This window comes from Acanthaster planci, unplaced genomic scaffold (assembly GCF_054643075.1).
Source record: "Acanthaster planci isolate LZ-2023a unplaced genomic scaffold, COTS_SCS Contig43, whole genome shotgun sequence".
NCBI classification, from domain to species: domain Eukaryota; kingdom Metazoa; phylum Echinodermata; class Asteroidea; order Valvatida; family Acanthasteridae; genus Acanthaster; species Acanthaster planci.
In genome coordinates, this window is record NW_028257667.1 from 3,052 (window position 1) to 15,919 (window position 12,868).

Genomic DNA, 12,868 nt, shown 5'->3' on the forward strand with positions numbered 1-12,868 from the left:
ACTTCGTCACAAAGGCGGACGCGCAATTAACGATTTGCAGGCTGAGTACTGAAGTGTGACGTCACTGTGAACCAGAAAGTGCAGTGCAAACGAATGGAGTACGCGCAAGTGTTGGTTCTCGCGTTCTCGCCTTTTACACACTAATTGTGCGCGTGACGTATTCACTTCGGTACTCTATTGGGTTGCATTACAACAAATACGCGCCCATAGAAAACAGTGAAACATCGGACCGAAATAGCGCTGCCTGTTGACTCTCGTGAAGAGGTTGGCCTCCGTTTCTTCACTGGAAATTTAATATTTTGGCCAGAAGATCACTCTTCGTTTCAATTTCATTTCTTTGAAGGAAGATACCCCCCCCCAAAAATAGCAGTAAAACTTCTGAGTCTTCTTCTCCTCCTTCTGAGCTCACATTTCTGAATGTAGTGGCCGCCCGCCTCTATCCAAAATAGGTCCGCAATTTGTGGTTTTTTGTGAAAGAAATACCCCAAACTGGAACTATCAGTCCCAAATTCGGGATTTATAGAAATATTTCTATGAAGCCTCCTGATTATGGTATGTCTTATTGTAAAAACTCCACGGGATCACAAAATATGAGCTCGCGCGCAGAAATACAACCATTTGGTGGAGTTCGCTGAAGTTGCGCGTTAACTTTCGGTTCCATGTAAACGGCAATCAAGGCATGTAACTCTATGTGCTGTGCATGTGCAGTTGGCGTAGTTTAAACTGAAGTGACAACACACTTAGGAACCGGATATAGTACCGAAGTGATTACGTCACGCGCACAAGTGCGTGTATAAAAGGCATTGGAGTGAGAATCAGGACGTGAACCAACACGCGCACGTACTCCGTTATTTTGTTTGCACTACACTTTCTGGTCCACAGTGAAGTCACACTCAATTTGTCCAGTTTCTGATGAGATTTCATCATTTGGAGGGGCGACATTTTGTATGGTTCTTCGGGAATATTAGGGATTTCATTCTTGCAAACACAACTCTGGCGCGGGCACTGTAAAAATACACCTCAAATTCACCTCGATTGATCTTGAATTCGCAAAATGTTATATGACATGGTCATAACTGTTACTCCTTGTCTTTCCGTGTGAAGATTTTGAGCGCATCATCGTCGGAAACGATAACTCTGCCCCCCGGGGCAATGTCAACATCATACGGCTCTCTGAGATTCTTGGCCACGCAAGCAACATATTCTCCATTGCTGTCAAATACGTGGACAGATTTTTCTCCGCCCCTTTCCTTGTGAACCACGTAAATGTTATCTTCATCGTCGCAAGCAACACCTCTTGGTTTCAACTTCTCGCCAGCTCCATAAGTTTCTATTTGAAATATAAATCGCCCGTCATGGTTCATCACTCGGACTTTCTGCTTTCGTGGGCAGCTGACAACGAGAAGGTCCTTGGAAGTTGTTGTTATGTGCTCAGGGCCTACAGCTGGAATAGTTTTTATTATCTTTCCGTCCACGTAGTGAACCGTTATTAAATTTCGTTTGCAGTCACCAATCAGGATGCGACTGCGCCGGTCTACAGTAACACAGCTAAGTTCAACGGCCGACATTGGAGTGTCATCCTCTGAAAGTGTCAAAAACCGATCCAGAAAGTTTCCCTTCGGACAGTAAATTTTAGCATAGTTAGACTTATCAATTACAACAAAACGACCATCGAGAAGACAAGCTACGTCATGAGGCATTGAAAGCTTGCCTTCTTCATGATTAGTCGAGTTAAGGACACATACAAATTGCCGCTTCTCGTCAAAAACTTGTACACGATCATTCCCCCAATCAGCAACAACAGCGTGACTGTCTAGAGAAGCCGCCACGCCCTTGCACCAATCAAACTGACCTTTTCCGCTACCTCGATCTCCTAAACTTGTTTCAAGTTCCCAAACAGGTGTGTCTATCATATCTTTTGCTTGGGCCTGGGGGACTGAGTTTGGCTCTTCTGGGTCTGTTTTCTGTTCTTCCGTTAGATCAATTAGTGTCAGATTGGAGTTGGGGAGCTCAGGGCTCATTTTGTACAGTGACTGAAGCCTTTTACAAACGATTGGCTCCAAGCTAAGGACGTGAAAATCATTTCCATTCTCCATTAAAATTTCTGCCATGTCAAATGCTGTCCACAATTTCTCGAGAATAGTTTCTACTCGATCTATATGTGTGTTTACAGTGTCCTCTCGCTGCTTCTCGATGACGTCAATTTTAGTCAGGAACTCTTTTTCTCTCTCATCAAGAATGTCTCTCTCGCTTTTGAATGCATCTCGAACTTCATGACGCAAACTGTTCGTCGTTTCTGTAAGCTCTGCTTTCATGGAATTTAAAATTTCCCAGGCCCCTTTGAATTTTGCTTCTGTCTGTCTCGAAACTGTGAGAAGTTTATCAATTGTGCGTCGGCATAATACTGCTCCTTCCAACAAAGAACATGTGTTATGATGTGGATTTTGGTGGTCGAGATCGATGCAGTCCTTGCATGCTAGCACCTTACACGGCTGACAGTAAAAAGATATGGGCTCTCCACTGTGCTGAGGACAGAACTTGTATTCAACTTTTGAAGTCTGTTGTATCCATGCATCTAGTTTAATCAATTCGTGGTGCTGTAAAATTTTCAATCTCTGGTGAGATAGTCTGCACGTTTCACAAAGAAAGTCTTGGCAATAGGTACAGCGACAGGTTGCTGGATTCGAACGGCGACATGAGGTGCACTTTACTTCACAATTAGATATATCATCTTGCTCTAGATTCATGTCGGGCTCACCTTTCACCAGTTTAAGTTCCTGTAGTGACGACATCAAAGTGTTGTCTACGAGCCTCTCCACATCGTCAATAATTGCAGAATTTCCATCGCGGCATAGTGGGCACGGAATAGGAGCCGATGTTTCATTTTCTCGGACCAGTTTTAAAAGGCAGTCTTTGCAGAACGAATGCAAACAAGGAAGAAGTTTTGGATTCCTCAGATTTCCCTCACATAAGAAGCACACAGAGAGATCTCCTGAGTCCCTTTCAAATTCATCCTTCTCCGAAACTCTCGAACTGTTTCGGATAAGTGAGGACGTCTTTCCTTCCCAAGCTGCGGCTGCACCTTTCCCTCGGTCAGCTTGATCAGAATCACCAGTGAGTTTCACTGAAGTATTTGAGGCCATCTTTTCAGGTTTCCAAAGTTGCGATTAAGTAAAAAATAAAATAAAATATTGGCATCAGTACATAGGATTCATATGCAGTAACTTTTCTTAGGGTTCGATTATGAAGTGTTTTTTGCAGAGTGCAACATCCGGATACTTGCCGGTGAGGTACAGAAAAGCTGGTAAAACCAAGAAAATCAATCTGCACAGATCTCTTTGGGTTAAAAGTAGGCTAATTGGCTTTAACCTGATCTGCTTCAATTGCTCTTAAAGGCTCACGCACCGCGTTAGTTAATCACCAGATTAGCCTTTGGTCAAAGCGATGCTCTTCATGAAAGGGATTTTAATCGGATTGTCTTGTCGTCAATTACAGATGCCTTCGTAAACATGGAAAGCGTCGAACATGGCTAGCATATCAGGTTAACAAGAGTTATAGTACCGGTACTGATTGTTTCCGTATGTGAACCGTGAACAACTAGCGTTTATCCTAGTACATGTAATTATGAGACGAGCAGCTCAAAATCTGCTTGTTCTGTTGGCCTTTTGTCGACACTGCACTTATCCAAAACGACTGTGAATTGTTATCAGGCTCGATGTCTCGTCTCCCATGTCGGCCCAGTCGTACTTACACTCTGAGATGGCGATGTCGGCGGGCATACAGTTGAAATTATTTCTGGAAAAGGGAGGAAAAAGGTACACCAGTTTCAGATTGAAAATTATGACTGAAAGTTGCCTTCCCTAAAAAATCAAGGCTTATAGTAATGTGAAATACCATACTATGTCAGATTATTCTAATCATTGGTGTCACTGGGACGCTCAATCTTGTTGAATTTATTACGTACGCCGGTCTTAGCCGTTATACGCAGCTGTTTTCATCAGCGTCCTTCGATGGATGCCAATCAATCATTGCTGTGCAACGCCTATACAATCGGTATTGACAATCGGAATATCTTTAAATACCGACAAAGTGCACGCACACACACATAATACCACATGCCGGTGTAAAACGTAACCCTCCCCCGATCTCACCCAGTAAAAGTGTCCGGGTAAGTATGTCCCCCTGCACAACGGTAACCCCTCCCCCTTGAGAAACGTTCCCCTCATGCAACGTAACAAGTCTATCACCCAGAATGTGTGTCACTTTATTGTAACTGTTTTCGCGCAACGTTTAAATAGACACAGTGCTCTTTCTGGAATGCTCGTTACGTCAAAACACGGCAATTGGATGAGGAGGGCTATCCTGAACGTGGAGGACGTATGGTCATGCCCCATAGAGACACAGTTCATTACAAGCGGACAACAACGGTTTTTCGTGCGAGCAGACGGCGTTATTTTCGACGACTGACCTCGTAAAATACCAAAGTGTAGAAGCATAAATAAATTTCGGAAGGATCTAAGCACGACACCACGAACAACGCAAAATTTTCCTCCATGAGTAAGATTTTTAAATAACGGTAAATCTCAGAACAGTATAAAAAGTGGATTTTATGGACCCTTTTCTAACAACCAAAAAATCGAAATTGCAAAATTTTTCACTAATTTTATCAATTAATTTTTAATAGCAAAAACAATTGCTCAGACAAAAATCTAGCACCAAATTAAAGATTCACCCTTAATGAACCCTGACAGTCCTGAATCCTCAAATTTAATATGATTTTGCACACACCCTAGGGAGTTAGGTTTAATGCAGTGATTTCAGACATTTATTTTAAAAATAAAACATTTTATAACCAGGTCATTTTGTATCACCCCAAAATTGTATCGATCCAAAGGTGCACGAAAATTCAAAGCCATTTTTGTGTCTACGAGTATTTTAATTACCAAAATGGTATATCCAACGCAAGGGTGGCGATTTTCTGTTAAATTGCATCGATCTTGCTAGTACTGATAGCACTTAAAAGGTACAATCGTTAAATTAGTGACATTTTCTGTTCATCACTTCCGCTGCTGAGTGTGGACACTGACCAGTGCAGTATCGAGACGTCGAAATCATCGCATCCGCCCTAGCACATGTGCATGAACATTATGTCACGCGTATGTAGCGTGCAACTTAACATTTTAATCCGCGTATCTCTATTCCTAAACGTGCCAAGTTAACATTTATTCCCGGAATAGAGATATATGTATTTCTATTTTAAATTATTCCTATGAGAGATATGCTGCAAAGTGCTTACTGACTACAATGACACTCCTCCGGGACCACCCACAGAACCAAACGCACTAGGCACTATCACTTGTAGCTCTTCTAATGTCATATATCTCACCTCTTGCAGCGTGTGCAGTGTTCAGTATGTTGGAGCGACTAAGAACACTCTCAAGAAGCGGTTCTATGGCCATAGATCGACAGTCAACACCAAACGAAGTGGGCCACCACTTCAACCTTCCAAACCATTCTATGTCTGACATGATCTTACTGGGCATACAATCACTTGGGCGCCGTAAAGATGCTGTTCGCTTCAATGTGGAGAAGCTTAGGATCAAACGCCGCCACACCATACAACCCCATGGTCTGAACATCACTTAGACGTGATGGGCGTGCATGACAGAGCTCTCAAAAGTCTCCCCAAAATTTATAAGAGAATCCAGGCAATCCTCTTAAACATTACTGAGGCTTCAGCAATTTCAACCAAGACCACTCTAGTCAGTGATTTTTTCTCGACGAGCTCCTTGAGGCAAGACAAGAACGTTTTGAATCTGCAAAAGCTAAATGCCTAGAGGAAGCCAAACAAGATGGCGACGAGGCGAGAGCGTCCATTGTCAACAGCAGTGCAAGTATTTTTGATCTCAAATTGAAAACAAGACGATCACCAGAAATGCAGCCGATGACTTGAGGGAACTTTGCTTCTATATATTTGGTCATCGTCAAGGCTTTCCACAATCTTGCCTGAGGTTTACTGCAGGGCAGTCAGAAAAGACGGCCATGTCACCCTCACTTACGGCACATAATAGAGCCATCGAGTCACCCACGATACCATTCTTGAAGCTGTCAATCAGCTGCGAAAGGACATCAAATTGCTTGATGAGAAATTTTCAGTCAAAATTGCAATAATTTCTGACAAAGTTTGTGCGTCTTCTGACAGAGAAAGGCTGCAATCCATGGAAGTTGAGAAGAGCAACCAGCAGACTACATTGATATTCTAATGTAGGCTATCAATGCCCCATTTAATAATGACAATGGCTGGAACACCCCGTCAATTCCTTCCCGAAACCTCTGTCAGTCATAACAGGAAGTCGTTTTAGTGTGCTGTCGACGGACGCCATGAGGGACAGCGATTCTATACTTGAAGCCGAACATGTGATCATATCAGGACAGCGGTTAAGCAAGACAAAATGTGTAAATCCGTTGCCAAGTCTGGAGCCAAAGTTTCTGATATCTCACCTCTTGCCAGCCAACAAATTAAAAAAACATTTGCCCACCGAGGTTATTCTCTACGTCGCCACAAATAATACCACAGATAACGCAGAAGAGATTCGGGACAAAATTGTGTCTGTAGCAGAAACTTTATTATCCGAAAATACTATTGAGCATGTAACACTATCTGGTATCATATATCGCCACGGAGAAACCAGATCCTCCCAAGAAAAAAATCGTCCTTCTAAACTGTCTCTTGAAGGACTCTGCCCTTCAGCAAGCTTGGGGATTCATAGACAATGGTAACATCAGGGACAGACACCTGAGCTCGGACGGTGTTCACCTCAACAAGTAAGGTCAGTCAGCTTTCGCGAAAAACCTCATCCAACATCTATACCCCAACACAACACGGGAGGAGATGTCGCATCCTCATCAACCACGGAACTTGCCCAACACCCCATCATTCGCTCCCTGTCGGTAAACCCATCAATGTTCTACGTGGTTTGTGGTCGTACGAGGAAACATCAGGATTTTCACAAACTAGCTCAGAAACCTAGGAAGAGGTCACGACAATTTTCCATTCCAACTCCATTCCAATTCACATACAAGGCTACACCATAATGCGAACCGATCGTAAGGGTCCAGACAAGCATGGCGAGGTTGCATATTATATCTTAAATACCATTCAGTACCGTGTCATGTCAGAGATTCAAAGTGATGTTGAATCTTGCTGGTTAGAGGTTAACCTGAAGAACTGTAACCCGATTGTGCTAGGTGTTGTTTACCTCCCAAGTAAACTGGAACAACACATGCTCAATCTTAAAAGTACGATATATAAATTAATCTTGAGTGTCGGGAATTACTTTTAGTGGGAGACTTCAACCTTAATATTTTTGACGATGTTGATCGTGTTAAAATTGATGATTTTTGTTACGAATTGCAAGTTCAGCAAATGGTTGATAGACCTACGAGAGTCGCACCAACTAGTAGCACATGTATCGATCTTGCCTTTTCTTCGCATCCAGACAAAATTACAGCCTCCATAGTTGTTCCATTAGGATTAAGTGATCACGTGATGGTATTACTTAACAGGAAAGCCAATGTTACTGTTCCCACCAAGGTCTCTATGATTAGAAATTTTAAAAACTCTGACGAAAACCTTTTTCTGAATGAGTTTCTTAACTTGCCATGGGAATCTGTTGAAAAAGTATCTGGTATCGATGAAGCCTGGGGTATGTGGAGCAAACGTTGAATGAAGCCTGCAACAGACATGCCCCTTATCAGGAAATTCGTCAAAGAACAAAATACATGTACAAGACCCCTTGGGTTACAAAAGAAATGCTTCAAACGGAATGCCATGAAGACTAGAGAACAGAAGACATCTGATGACGATGATTGGTGTACTGCTAAGCAGTTACGGAATCAAGCCAATAATCTTGCCAAGTATTTAAAACGAAATTATTATGAAAACAAAATCAAGAATAGCAGAAGGAACTCAAAGAGGCTGTGGTCATTGGCCAAGGAAGCAAGTTCCTATACAAACAATGTCACTTAACCGTCTAATTCGGACAAGCTTGGCAAATGCTTTTAATTCGTTCTTTGTAAAGATAGGCGAGGAGCTTGCTAGAACATTTCACAATGATCAAATGGCTGCAGGCAGTAATTCACCGCTTGGCACAGATACTTATTCTTTTATGTTTTTGCAAGTTACAGCTCTCTTTGTTGAAAAACAGATTAAGAAAATGGATCCATCTGTTGCCACAGGAATTGGTGGCATCTCTTGCAAGCTAGTGAAATCCGCATGCCCGACCATATGCCCGTCGCTGACCTGTCTTATAAATGAAGTGTAAATCCCTTCATTCAGGTTTTGTTCCTCGGAAATGGAAGACTGCAAGAGTCACCCCAGTATTCAAAGGTGGTGATTGAGATGAGATCAGTAATTACAGACCCATTTCAGTTCTCCCACTTGTGTCTAAGATTCTGGAAAGGGCTGTAAATAATCAACTTCGTGACTTCCTCGATCAGATAAACTTTTTTGCTGAGCAGCAGTCGGGTTTCAGACCGCATCATCTACTCAGACCACCGTTCTTGATGTTACTGATTTCATTTTGCATAACATGGATTCTGGTAACATTACAGGTGCAGTTTTTCTGGACCTGAAAAAAGCATTTGACACAGTCGATCATGGCATTTTCTATCAAAATTACATGGTTTTGGGGTCAGGGGCCTTGAGTTGAAATGGTTCGAGTCTTATTTAAGTGGAAGGGTACAGGCTACCAAAATTGACGATGCTTTATCAGACTTTGCTAGTGTTCAAGTCGGAGTCCCACAAGGTTCGATACTAGGTCTTCTGCTTTTTACTGGTTTTATTAACTCTCTCCCATCAAGCATTACTGTTCCTCAATGCAAAATAGATATGTATGCAAATGATACACTGCTGATGTTCAATGGAAACTCCACAGAGTTTCTGAATGATAAAATGATGACAGGCATGGAGCAGGTGTGTAAATGGTTACACGAACACAAGCTCACCCTGAATAATAGCAAAACAAAATTCATGGTTTTTGACACCCACCATCGCTTATCTCATGTTGAGGATACTCAAATTACTTCAAACGGAGAGACTCTGGAGCGTGTCAATACATGTAGTTTTAAATACTTGGTGGCTATGCTAGACGAGTCACTATCAGGGTCGGATCACTTCAACCTTGTTGCTAAGAAAATCTCGCAAAAATAAGTTTACTTCGTCGTTCCGCTAAACCTTGTCTTCCTGCTTTGATCTTTAAAATGCTTATTTGCGCCATGGTTTTGCCTTTATTCGATTATCGTAGCATTGCGTGGTCCAGTTGTTCTAACGGCAATATACTGAGAGACTTGTTAAGCTGCACAATCGACTTGGGAGATTAATTCTCAATGCTCATTACAGAACTCATATTGCTGACTTACACGAAGCACGCTCTTGGACCACACTTCCTCAACGCTGCCATTCTTAACGACTGTGCGAGGTCTGCAAGTGCGTTAGGAAACTTAACCCCCACTACCTTAATTCTCGCTTTGAACCTCCAAGCCACTCGTTTGGCACCTGATCGCTGTCAAATGGCTTAATAATTATATTATGTCAATATTATATATTATATCAATACTTGACTCCACATCCGCCTCCTGCCTCTCCATTATTTTAACACTCAATTGGCCGTTTATTCATAAGTTGGTCACATTTATTTGAAAGTAAAGAGAACAACCTTTTTATTTTGACACCTTTGAATAAAACTGAAAGCGCTGAAATAAAACCCAAAGTAATCTGGCACCTGCTCTTTAACAGATTACATTGAATAGGATAGTTTAAGGAAACATGATCAAAATTGGCTTCCTTGTGAATAAGATCTACTGATGCTGGCGTCTCGAAGTTCAATCAGCAAAGCATGTACATAGGTCTAAGTAGCAAACCAGCCACAGGCTATAAGTAGCCCACGCAAATTTAAATCTGCCCCCAAAGTAGGTACCGGATTCGGAAGGGCCTTATTTAATTTAAAGACTCGTACTCTTTCCTGTACCATTATCTTTGCCTTTGCTCTCAACTATCGTCACATGGATTTGTGTCTGGATTTCGAAAATGCCGGATTCACTGTTGGAAATCACAGTATACTCCCCCAAAAATGGTGCAGACATGCAGTAGACGGCAGAAAAGTATATATTTTAATGTCTCAAACTCCTCAGAGAATTTTGTTTACATAAATTTGGTATTGTGGCCTCTGAGAAATTGGAAGGTTTTAGCTGTAGACCACTTTTGGAAAACGTCAGATTGATATGCTAGAGGGGCTGTGGAAACGACCCCGGTCTCTGTTAATGAATGTCTGAAAACAAACCTTTCTGCGTCAAACCTGAGGATCTGATATCTAAAATGGATTTTTACTTTTAGCAACAATGAGGAAAATTGATGGTTTCGGTGTTGTAGCGAAATCACCAAGGCCAGTCAGTACAAATTAGGAAAATGTGAAAAGCTCTCGAGATTTTACGCAAAACTATAGAATCCATGTCGAAAACCCCACACTATGTCATTTAAAATGGTATCGTTTTTGTTTGATAGTAAATCTGATCTATACACTTCATTGGCTTCACTGATGCAATTAAACCCTTCTCATCAAAAATGTATTAAACATCAGCTTAGATAAAGGGAAGGGGATTATCTATCCAAGACTCCAGTATTTCAACATATTATTTTGTATATTTAAAACAAAATAGAGGAATGTGGCTGTGAACAACCACAGAGCTTTGAAATGGGAGTGCTCTGTTTTTGTCATTTTCTACACTTGAAAAGCTCGGGTGAGTGCTAATATAATTGCACTTGATGTTGCTTCCAGTTAAGAAGCCTCAGGCCTTATCAACTGGAATGTGGCATTTCACTAATCATGAACATTATATAACACGGACAGCACTGATAATTTGCAATGGTTTAACTGTCTTTGTGAGTTTAGACGAGGCATTTTATAAATGCTACTGACACTACTTTCATGCTCAAGTCAAACAAAACTGGATTAAATTCACAAACAGATTTAAAAGTAGAGCATACATGTGTTTTTAGCAGTTATTAGCATCAAGGTTACCTGAAAACACACACTATGGCATGTACCTGTTGAACACAATGGTACTTATTGGGGTCAAGGTTTCTGTACATTCAAGTTTTTCTTGTAATATTAAAATAAATGTGACAACTGGCTTCCCTGAATCAAATTGTGAAACTTTCAACAATTGACAACTGCCCTTTTTACCCCAGCTTGTGAACGGCATCTACCAGGTCATCTCGCTTGGCTGATATCCAATCAAGAAGAGAGACAACCAGTTACAACCTGCTTCGAATGGGTACTTATGCATGTATTGGCTGAAAATTTTTTTTTTAAGTTTTGTCGATACATAATCACATGTACAGGTTGAATAGGTAATCGATTAATGTTGCGTCTACCTTTCACAGAATTAACACAATGACTAATCCAAACAGAAAAGACACCCACTAAAACAAAACATCACATCATTATTACATTTATATAGACGTGGTACTCTTACTTGCCACTGCAGGTCCGAATTTTTTCGCCAGTTCTGCCTTCGAAGTCCCTGTCATGGATACGGACACACACTATTTGACCACACACGATAAATTAGAAAGCCAGCATCACATCGAAACTAGGCCTAGTAAACATTCTGGCATGGATTGCTGATACATGAATCGCGTTGTTAACATACACATTTGGGCAAAGTCGCTGAACCACGCCCAAATGTTTAAAAAGGGTGATTCCCACAGTTCCAGTCACTCGGACCAGTCCTTGCTTTATGTTTGGACCGCGTCTGCGGTCCAAACATAAAGATGCGGGACACCAGGCGTTTTCCTCATTTGTGCACTAGTACATGGTAGCGGCAGCACGGGTGTTTTCGTGAGTAGTGTACACTGAACTGAGGGCAAAGGTAACCGTGTATATTAGACGATCATACTTGTAAATTGCACTATTACTTTATCTTGGTTCTTAAATACAAATCGTGCTAACCTCTACATAGAATTGCAATTTACAGTTTTTCCTCAGAATTTGAAAGTAATTTGACTTGGTTAAGTTTCAGAAATTACGACAGGAAGATAGTATGCATGCAAATGCGTATACATGAAAATCGTGAAAAACTAATAATAAATCAATGAATGGGGTCATGATGACGTCACTTCAGAAATACAACAGCTAGGATTGCTCTCACCAAGTTATGGAATTCCCTATATTCTTTTACAACATGGAATCTTTCATTATTCAAACGAGAATATAGGGCCAAATTACGAACTGGACATCTAAATTTTACACTTGCTTATTTTCACAGGGTTACAAGACTTGGGATATCTACTTGACAAGAACTTGCTTCTTCGGGACCCTATCGATACATTTATCTCTCGTTTTCGTATAGTTTGAAACACCAGGAATGTGGAAAATAAATGAAAGAATGAATGAAGGGATGAAAACGTTTTCTTACCTCATCACCAACGGTTAATCACCACCACAATTTTTTTAATCCGACAAGACATACAATAGCGGCGTTTCTGTCACTTCAAATCGCCAGTACTTTAGTATCATAAGCTCATGTACATGTATTAACAATGATGACTGAACCACAGAAATTGTTTTCATGCAACGCAAGAAACTCCTAGCTGGGCTGAAGAATATTGATGTTGGAGTCTGCCGAGTTCATTGTATACACTGGTATCAACAAATAACGCAAACATCAGATGTTGCTTGGCTACTACTATACAATCAGGATCAGAATCAGGATCCAATTCACATTTTCCCAAACCAAGCATCAACCGAAATCTACCCATGCAAGCAACCCGCACTGTTGTTTGTATATCACAAAACCTATTTTTAGA

At 41.2% G+C, this 12,868-nt stretch overlaps 1 protein-coding gene across 3 annotated transcripts; it reads right to left on the reverse strand.

The window, feature by feature from the left end:
• Positions 1–271: 271 nt before the first annotated feature.
• On the reverse strand, positions 272–12,839 carry LOC110983809 (protein meiotic P26-like). Of its 3 annotated transcripts, none has more exons than XM_022243373.2 (3): positions 12,478–12,839; positions 3,752–3,795; positions 272–3,143 (listed from the first exon to the last, which is right to left on the reverse strand). In XM_022243373.2, the coding sequence occupies exon 3, from the start codon at positions 3,141–3,143 to the stop codon at positions 1,080–1,082; it is 2,064 nt and encodes a 687-aa protein (XP_022099065.2). In that variant the 5' UTR covers positions 3,752–3,795; positions 12,478–12,839; the 3' UTR covers positions 272–1,079. The 3 variants fall into 3 exon arrangements, with proteins under 3 accessions (XP_022099065.2, XP_086988103.1, XP_022099064.2); XM_087131977.1 differs by lacking the exon at positions 12,478–12,839 and adding an exon at positions 11,536–12,425; XM_022243372.2 differs by having other exon boundaries at positions 272–3,795.
• Between the last annotated feature and the right edge of the window lie 29 nt (positions 12,840–12,868).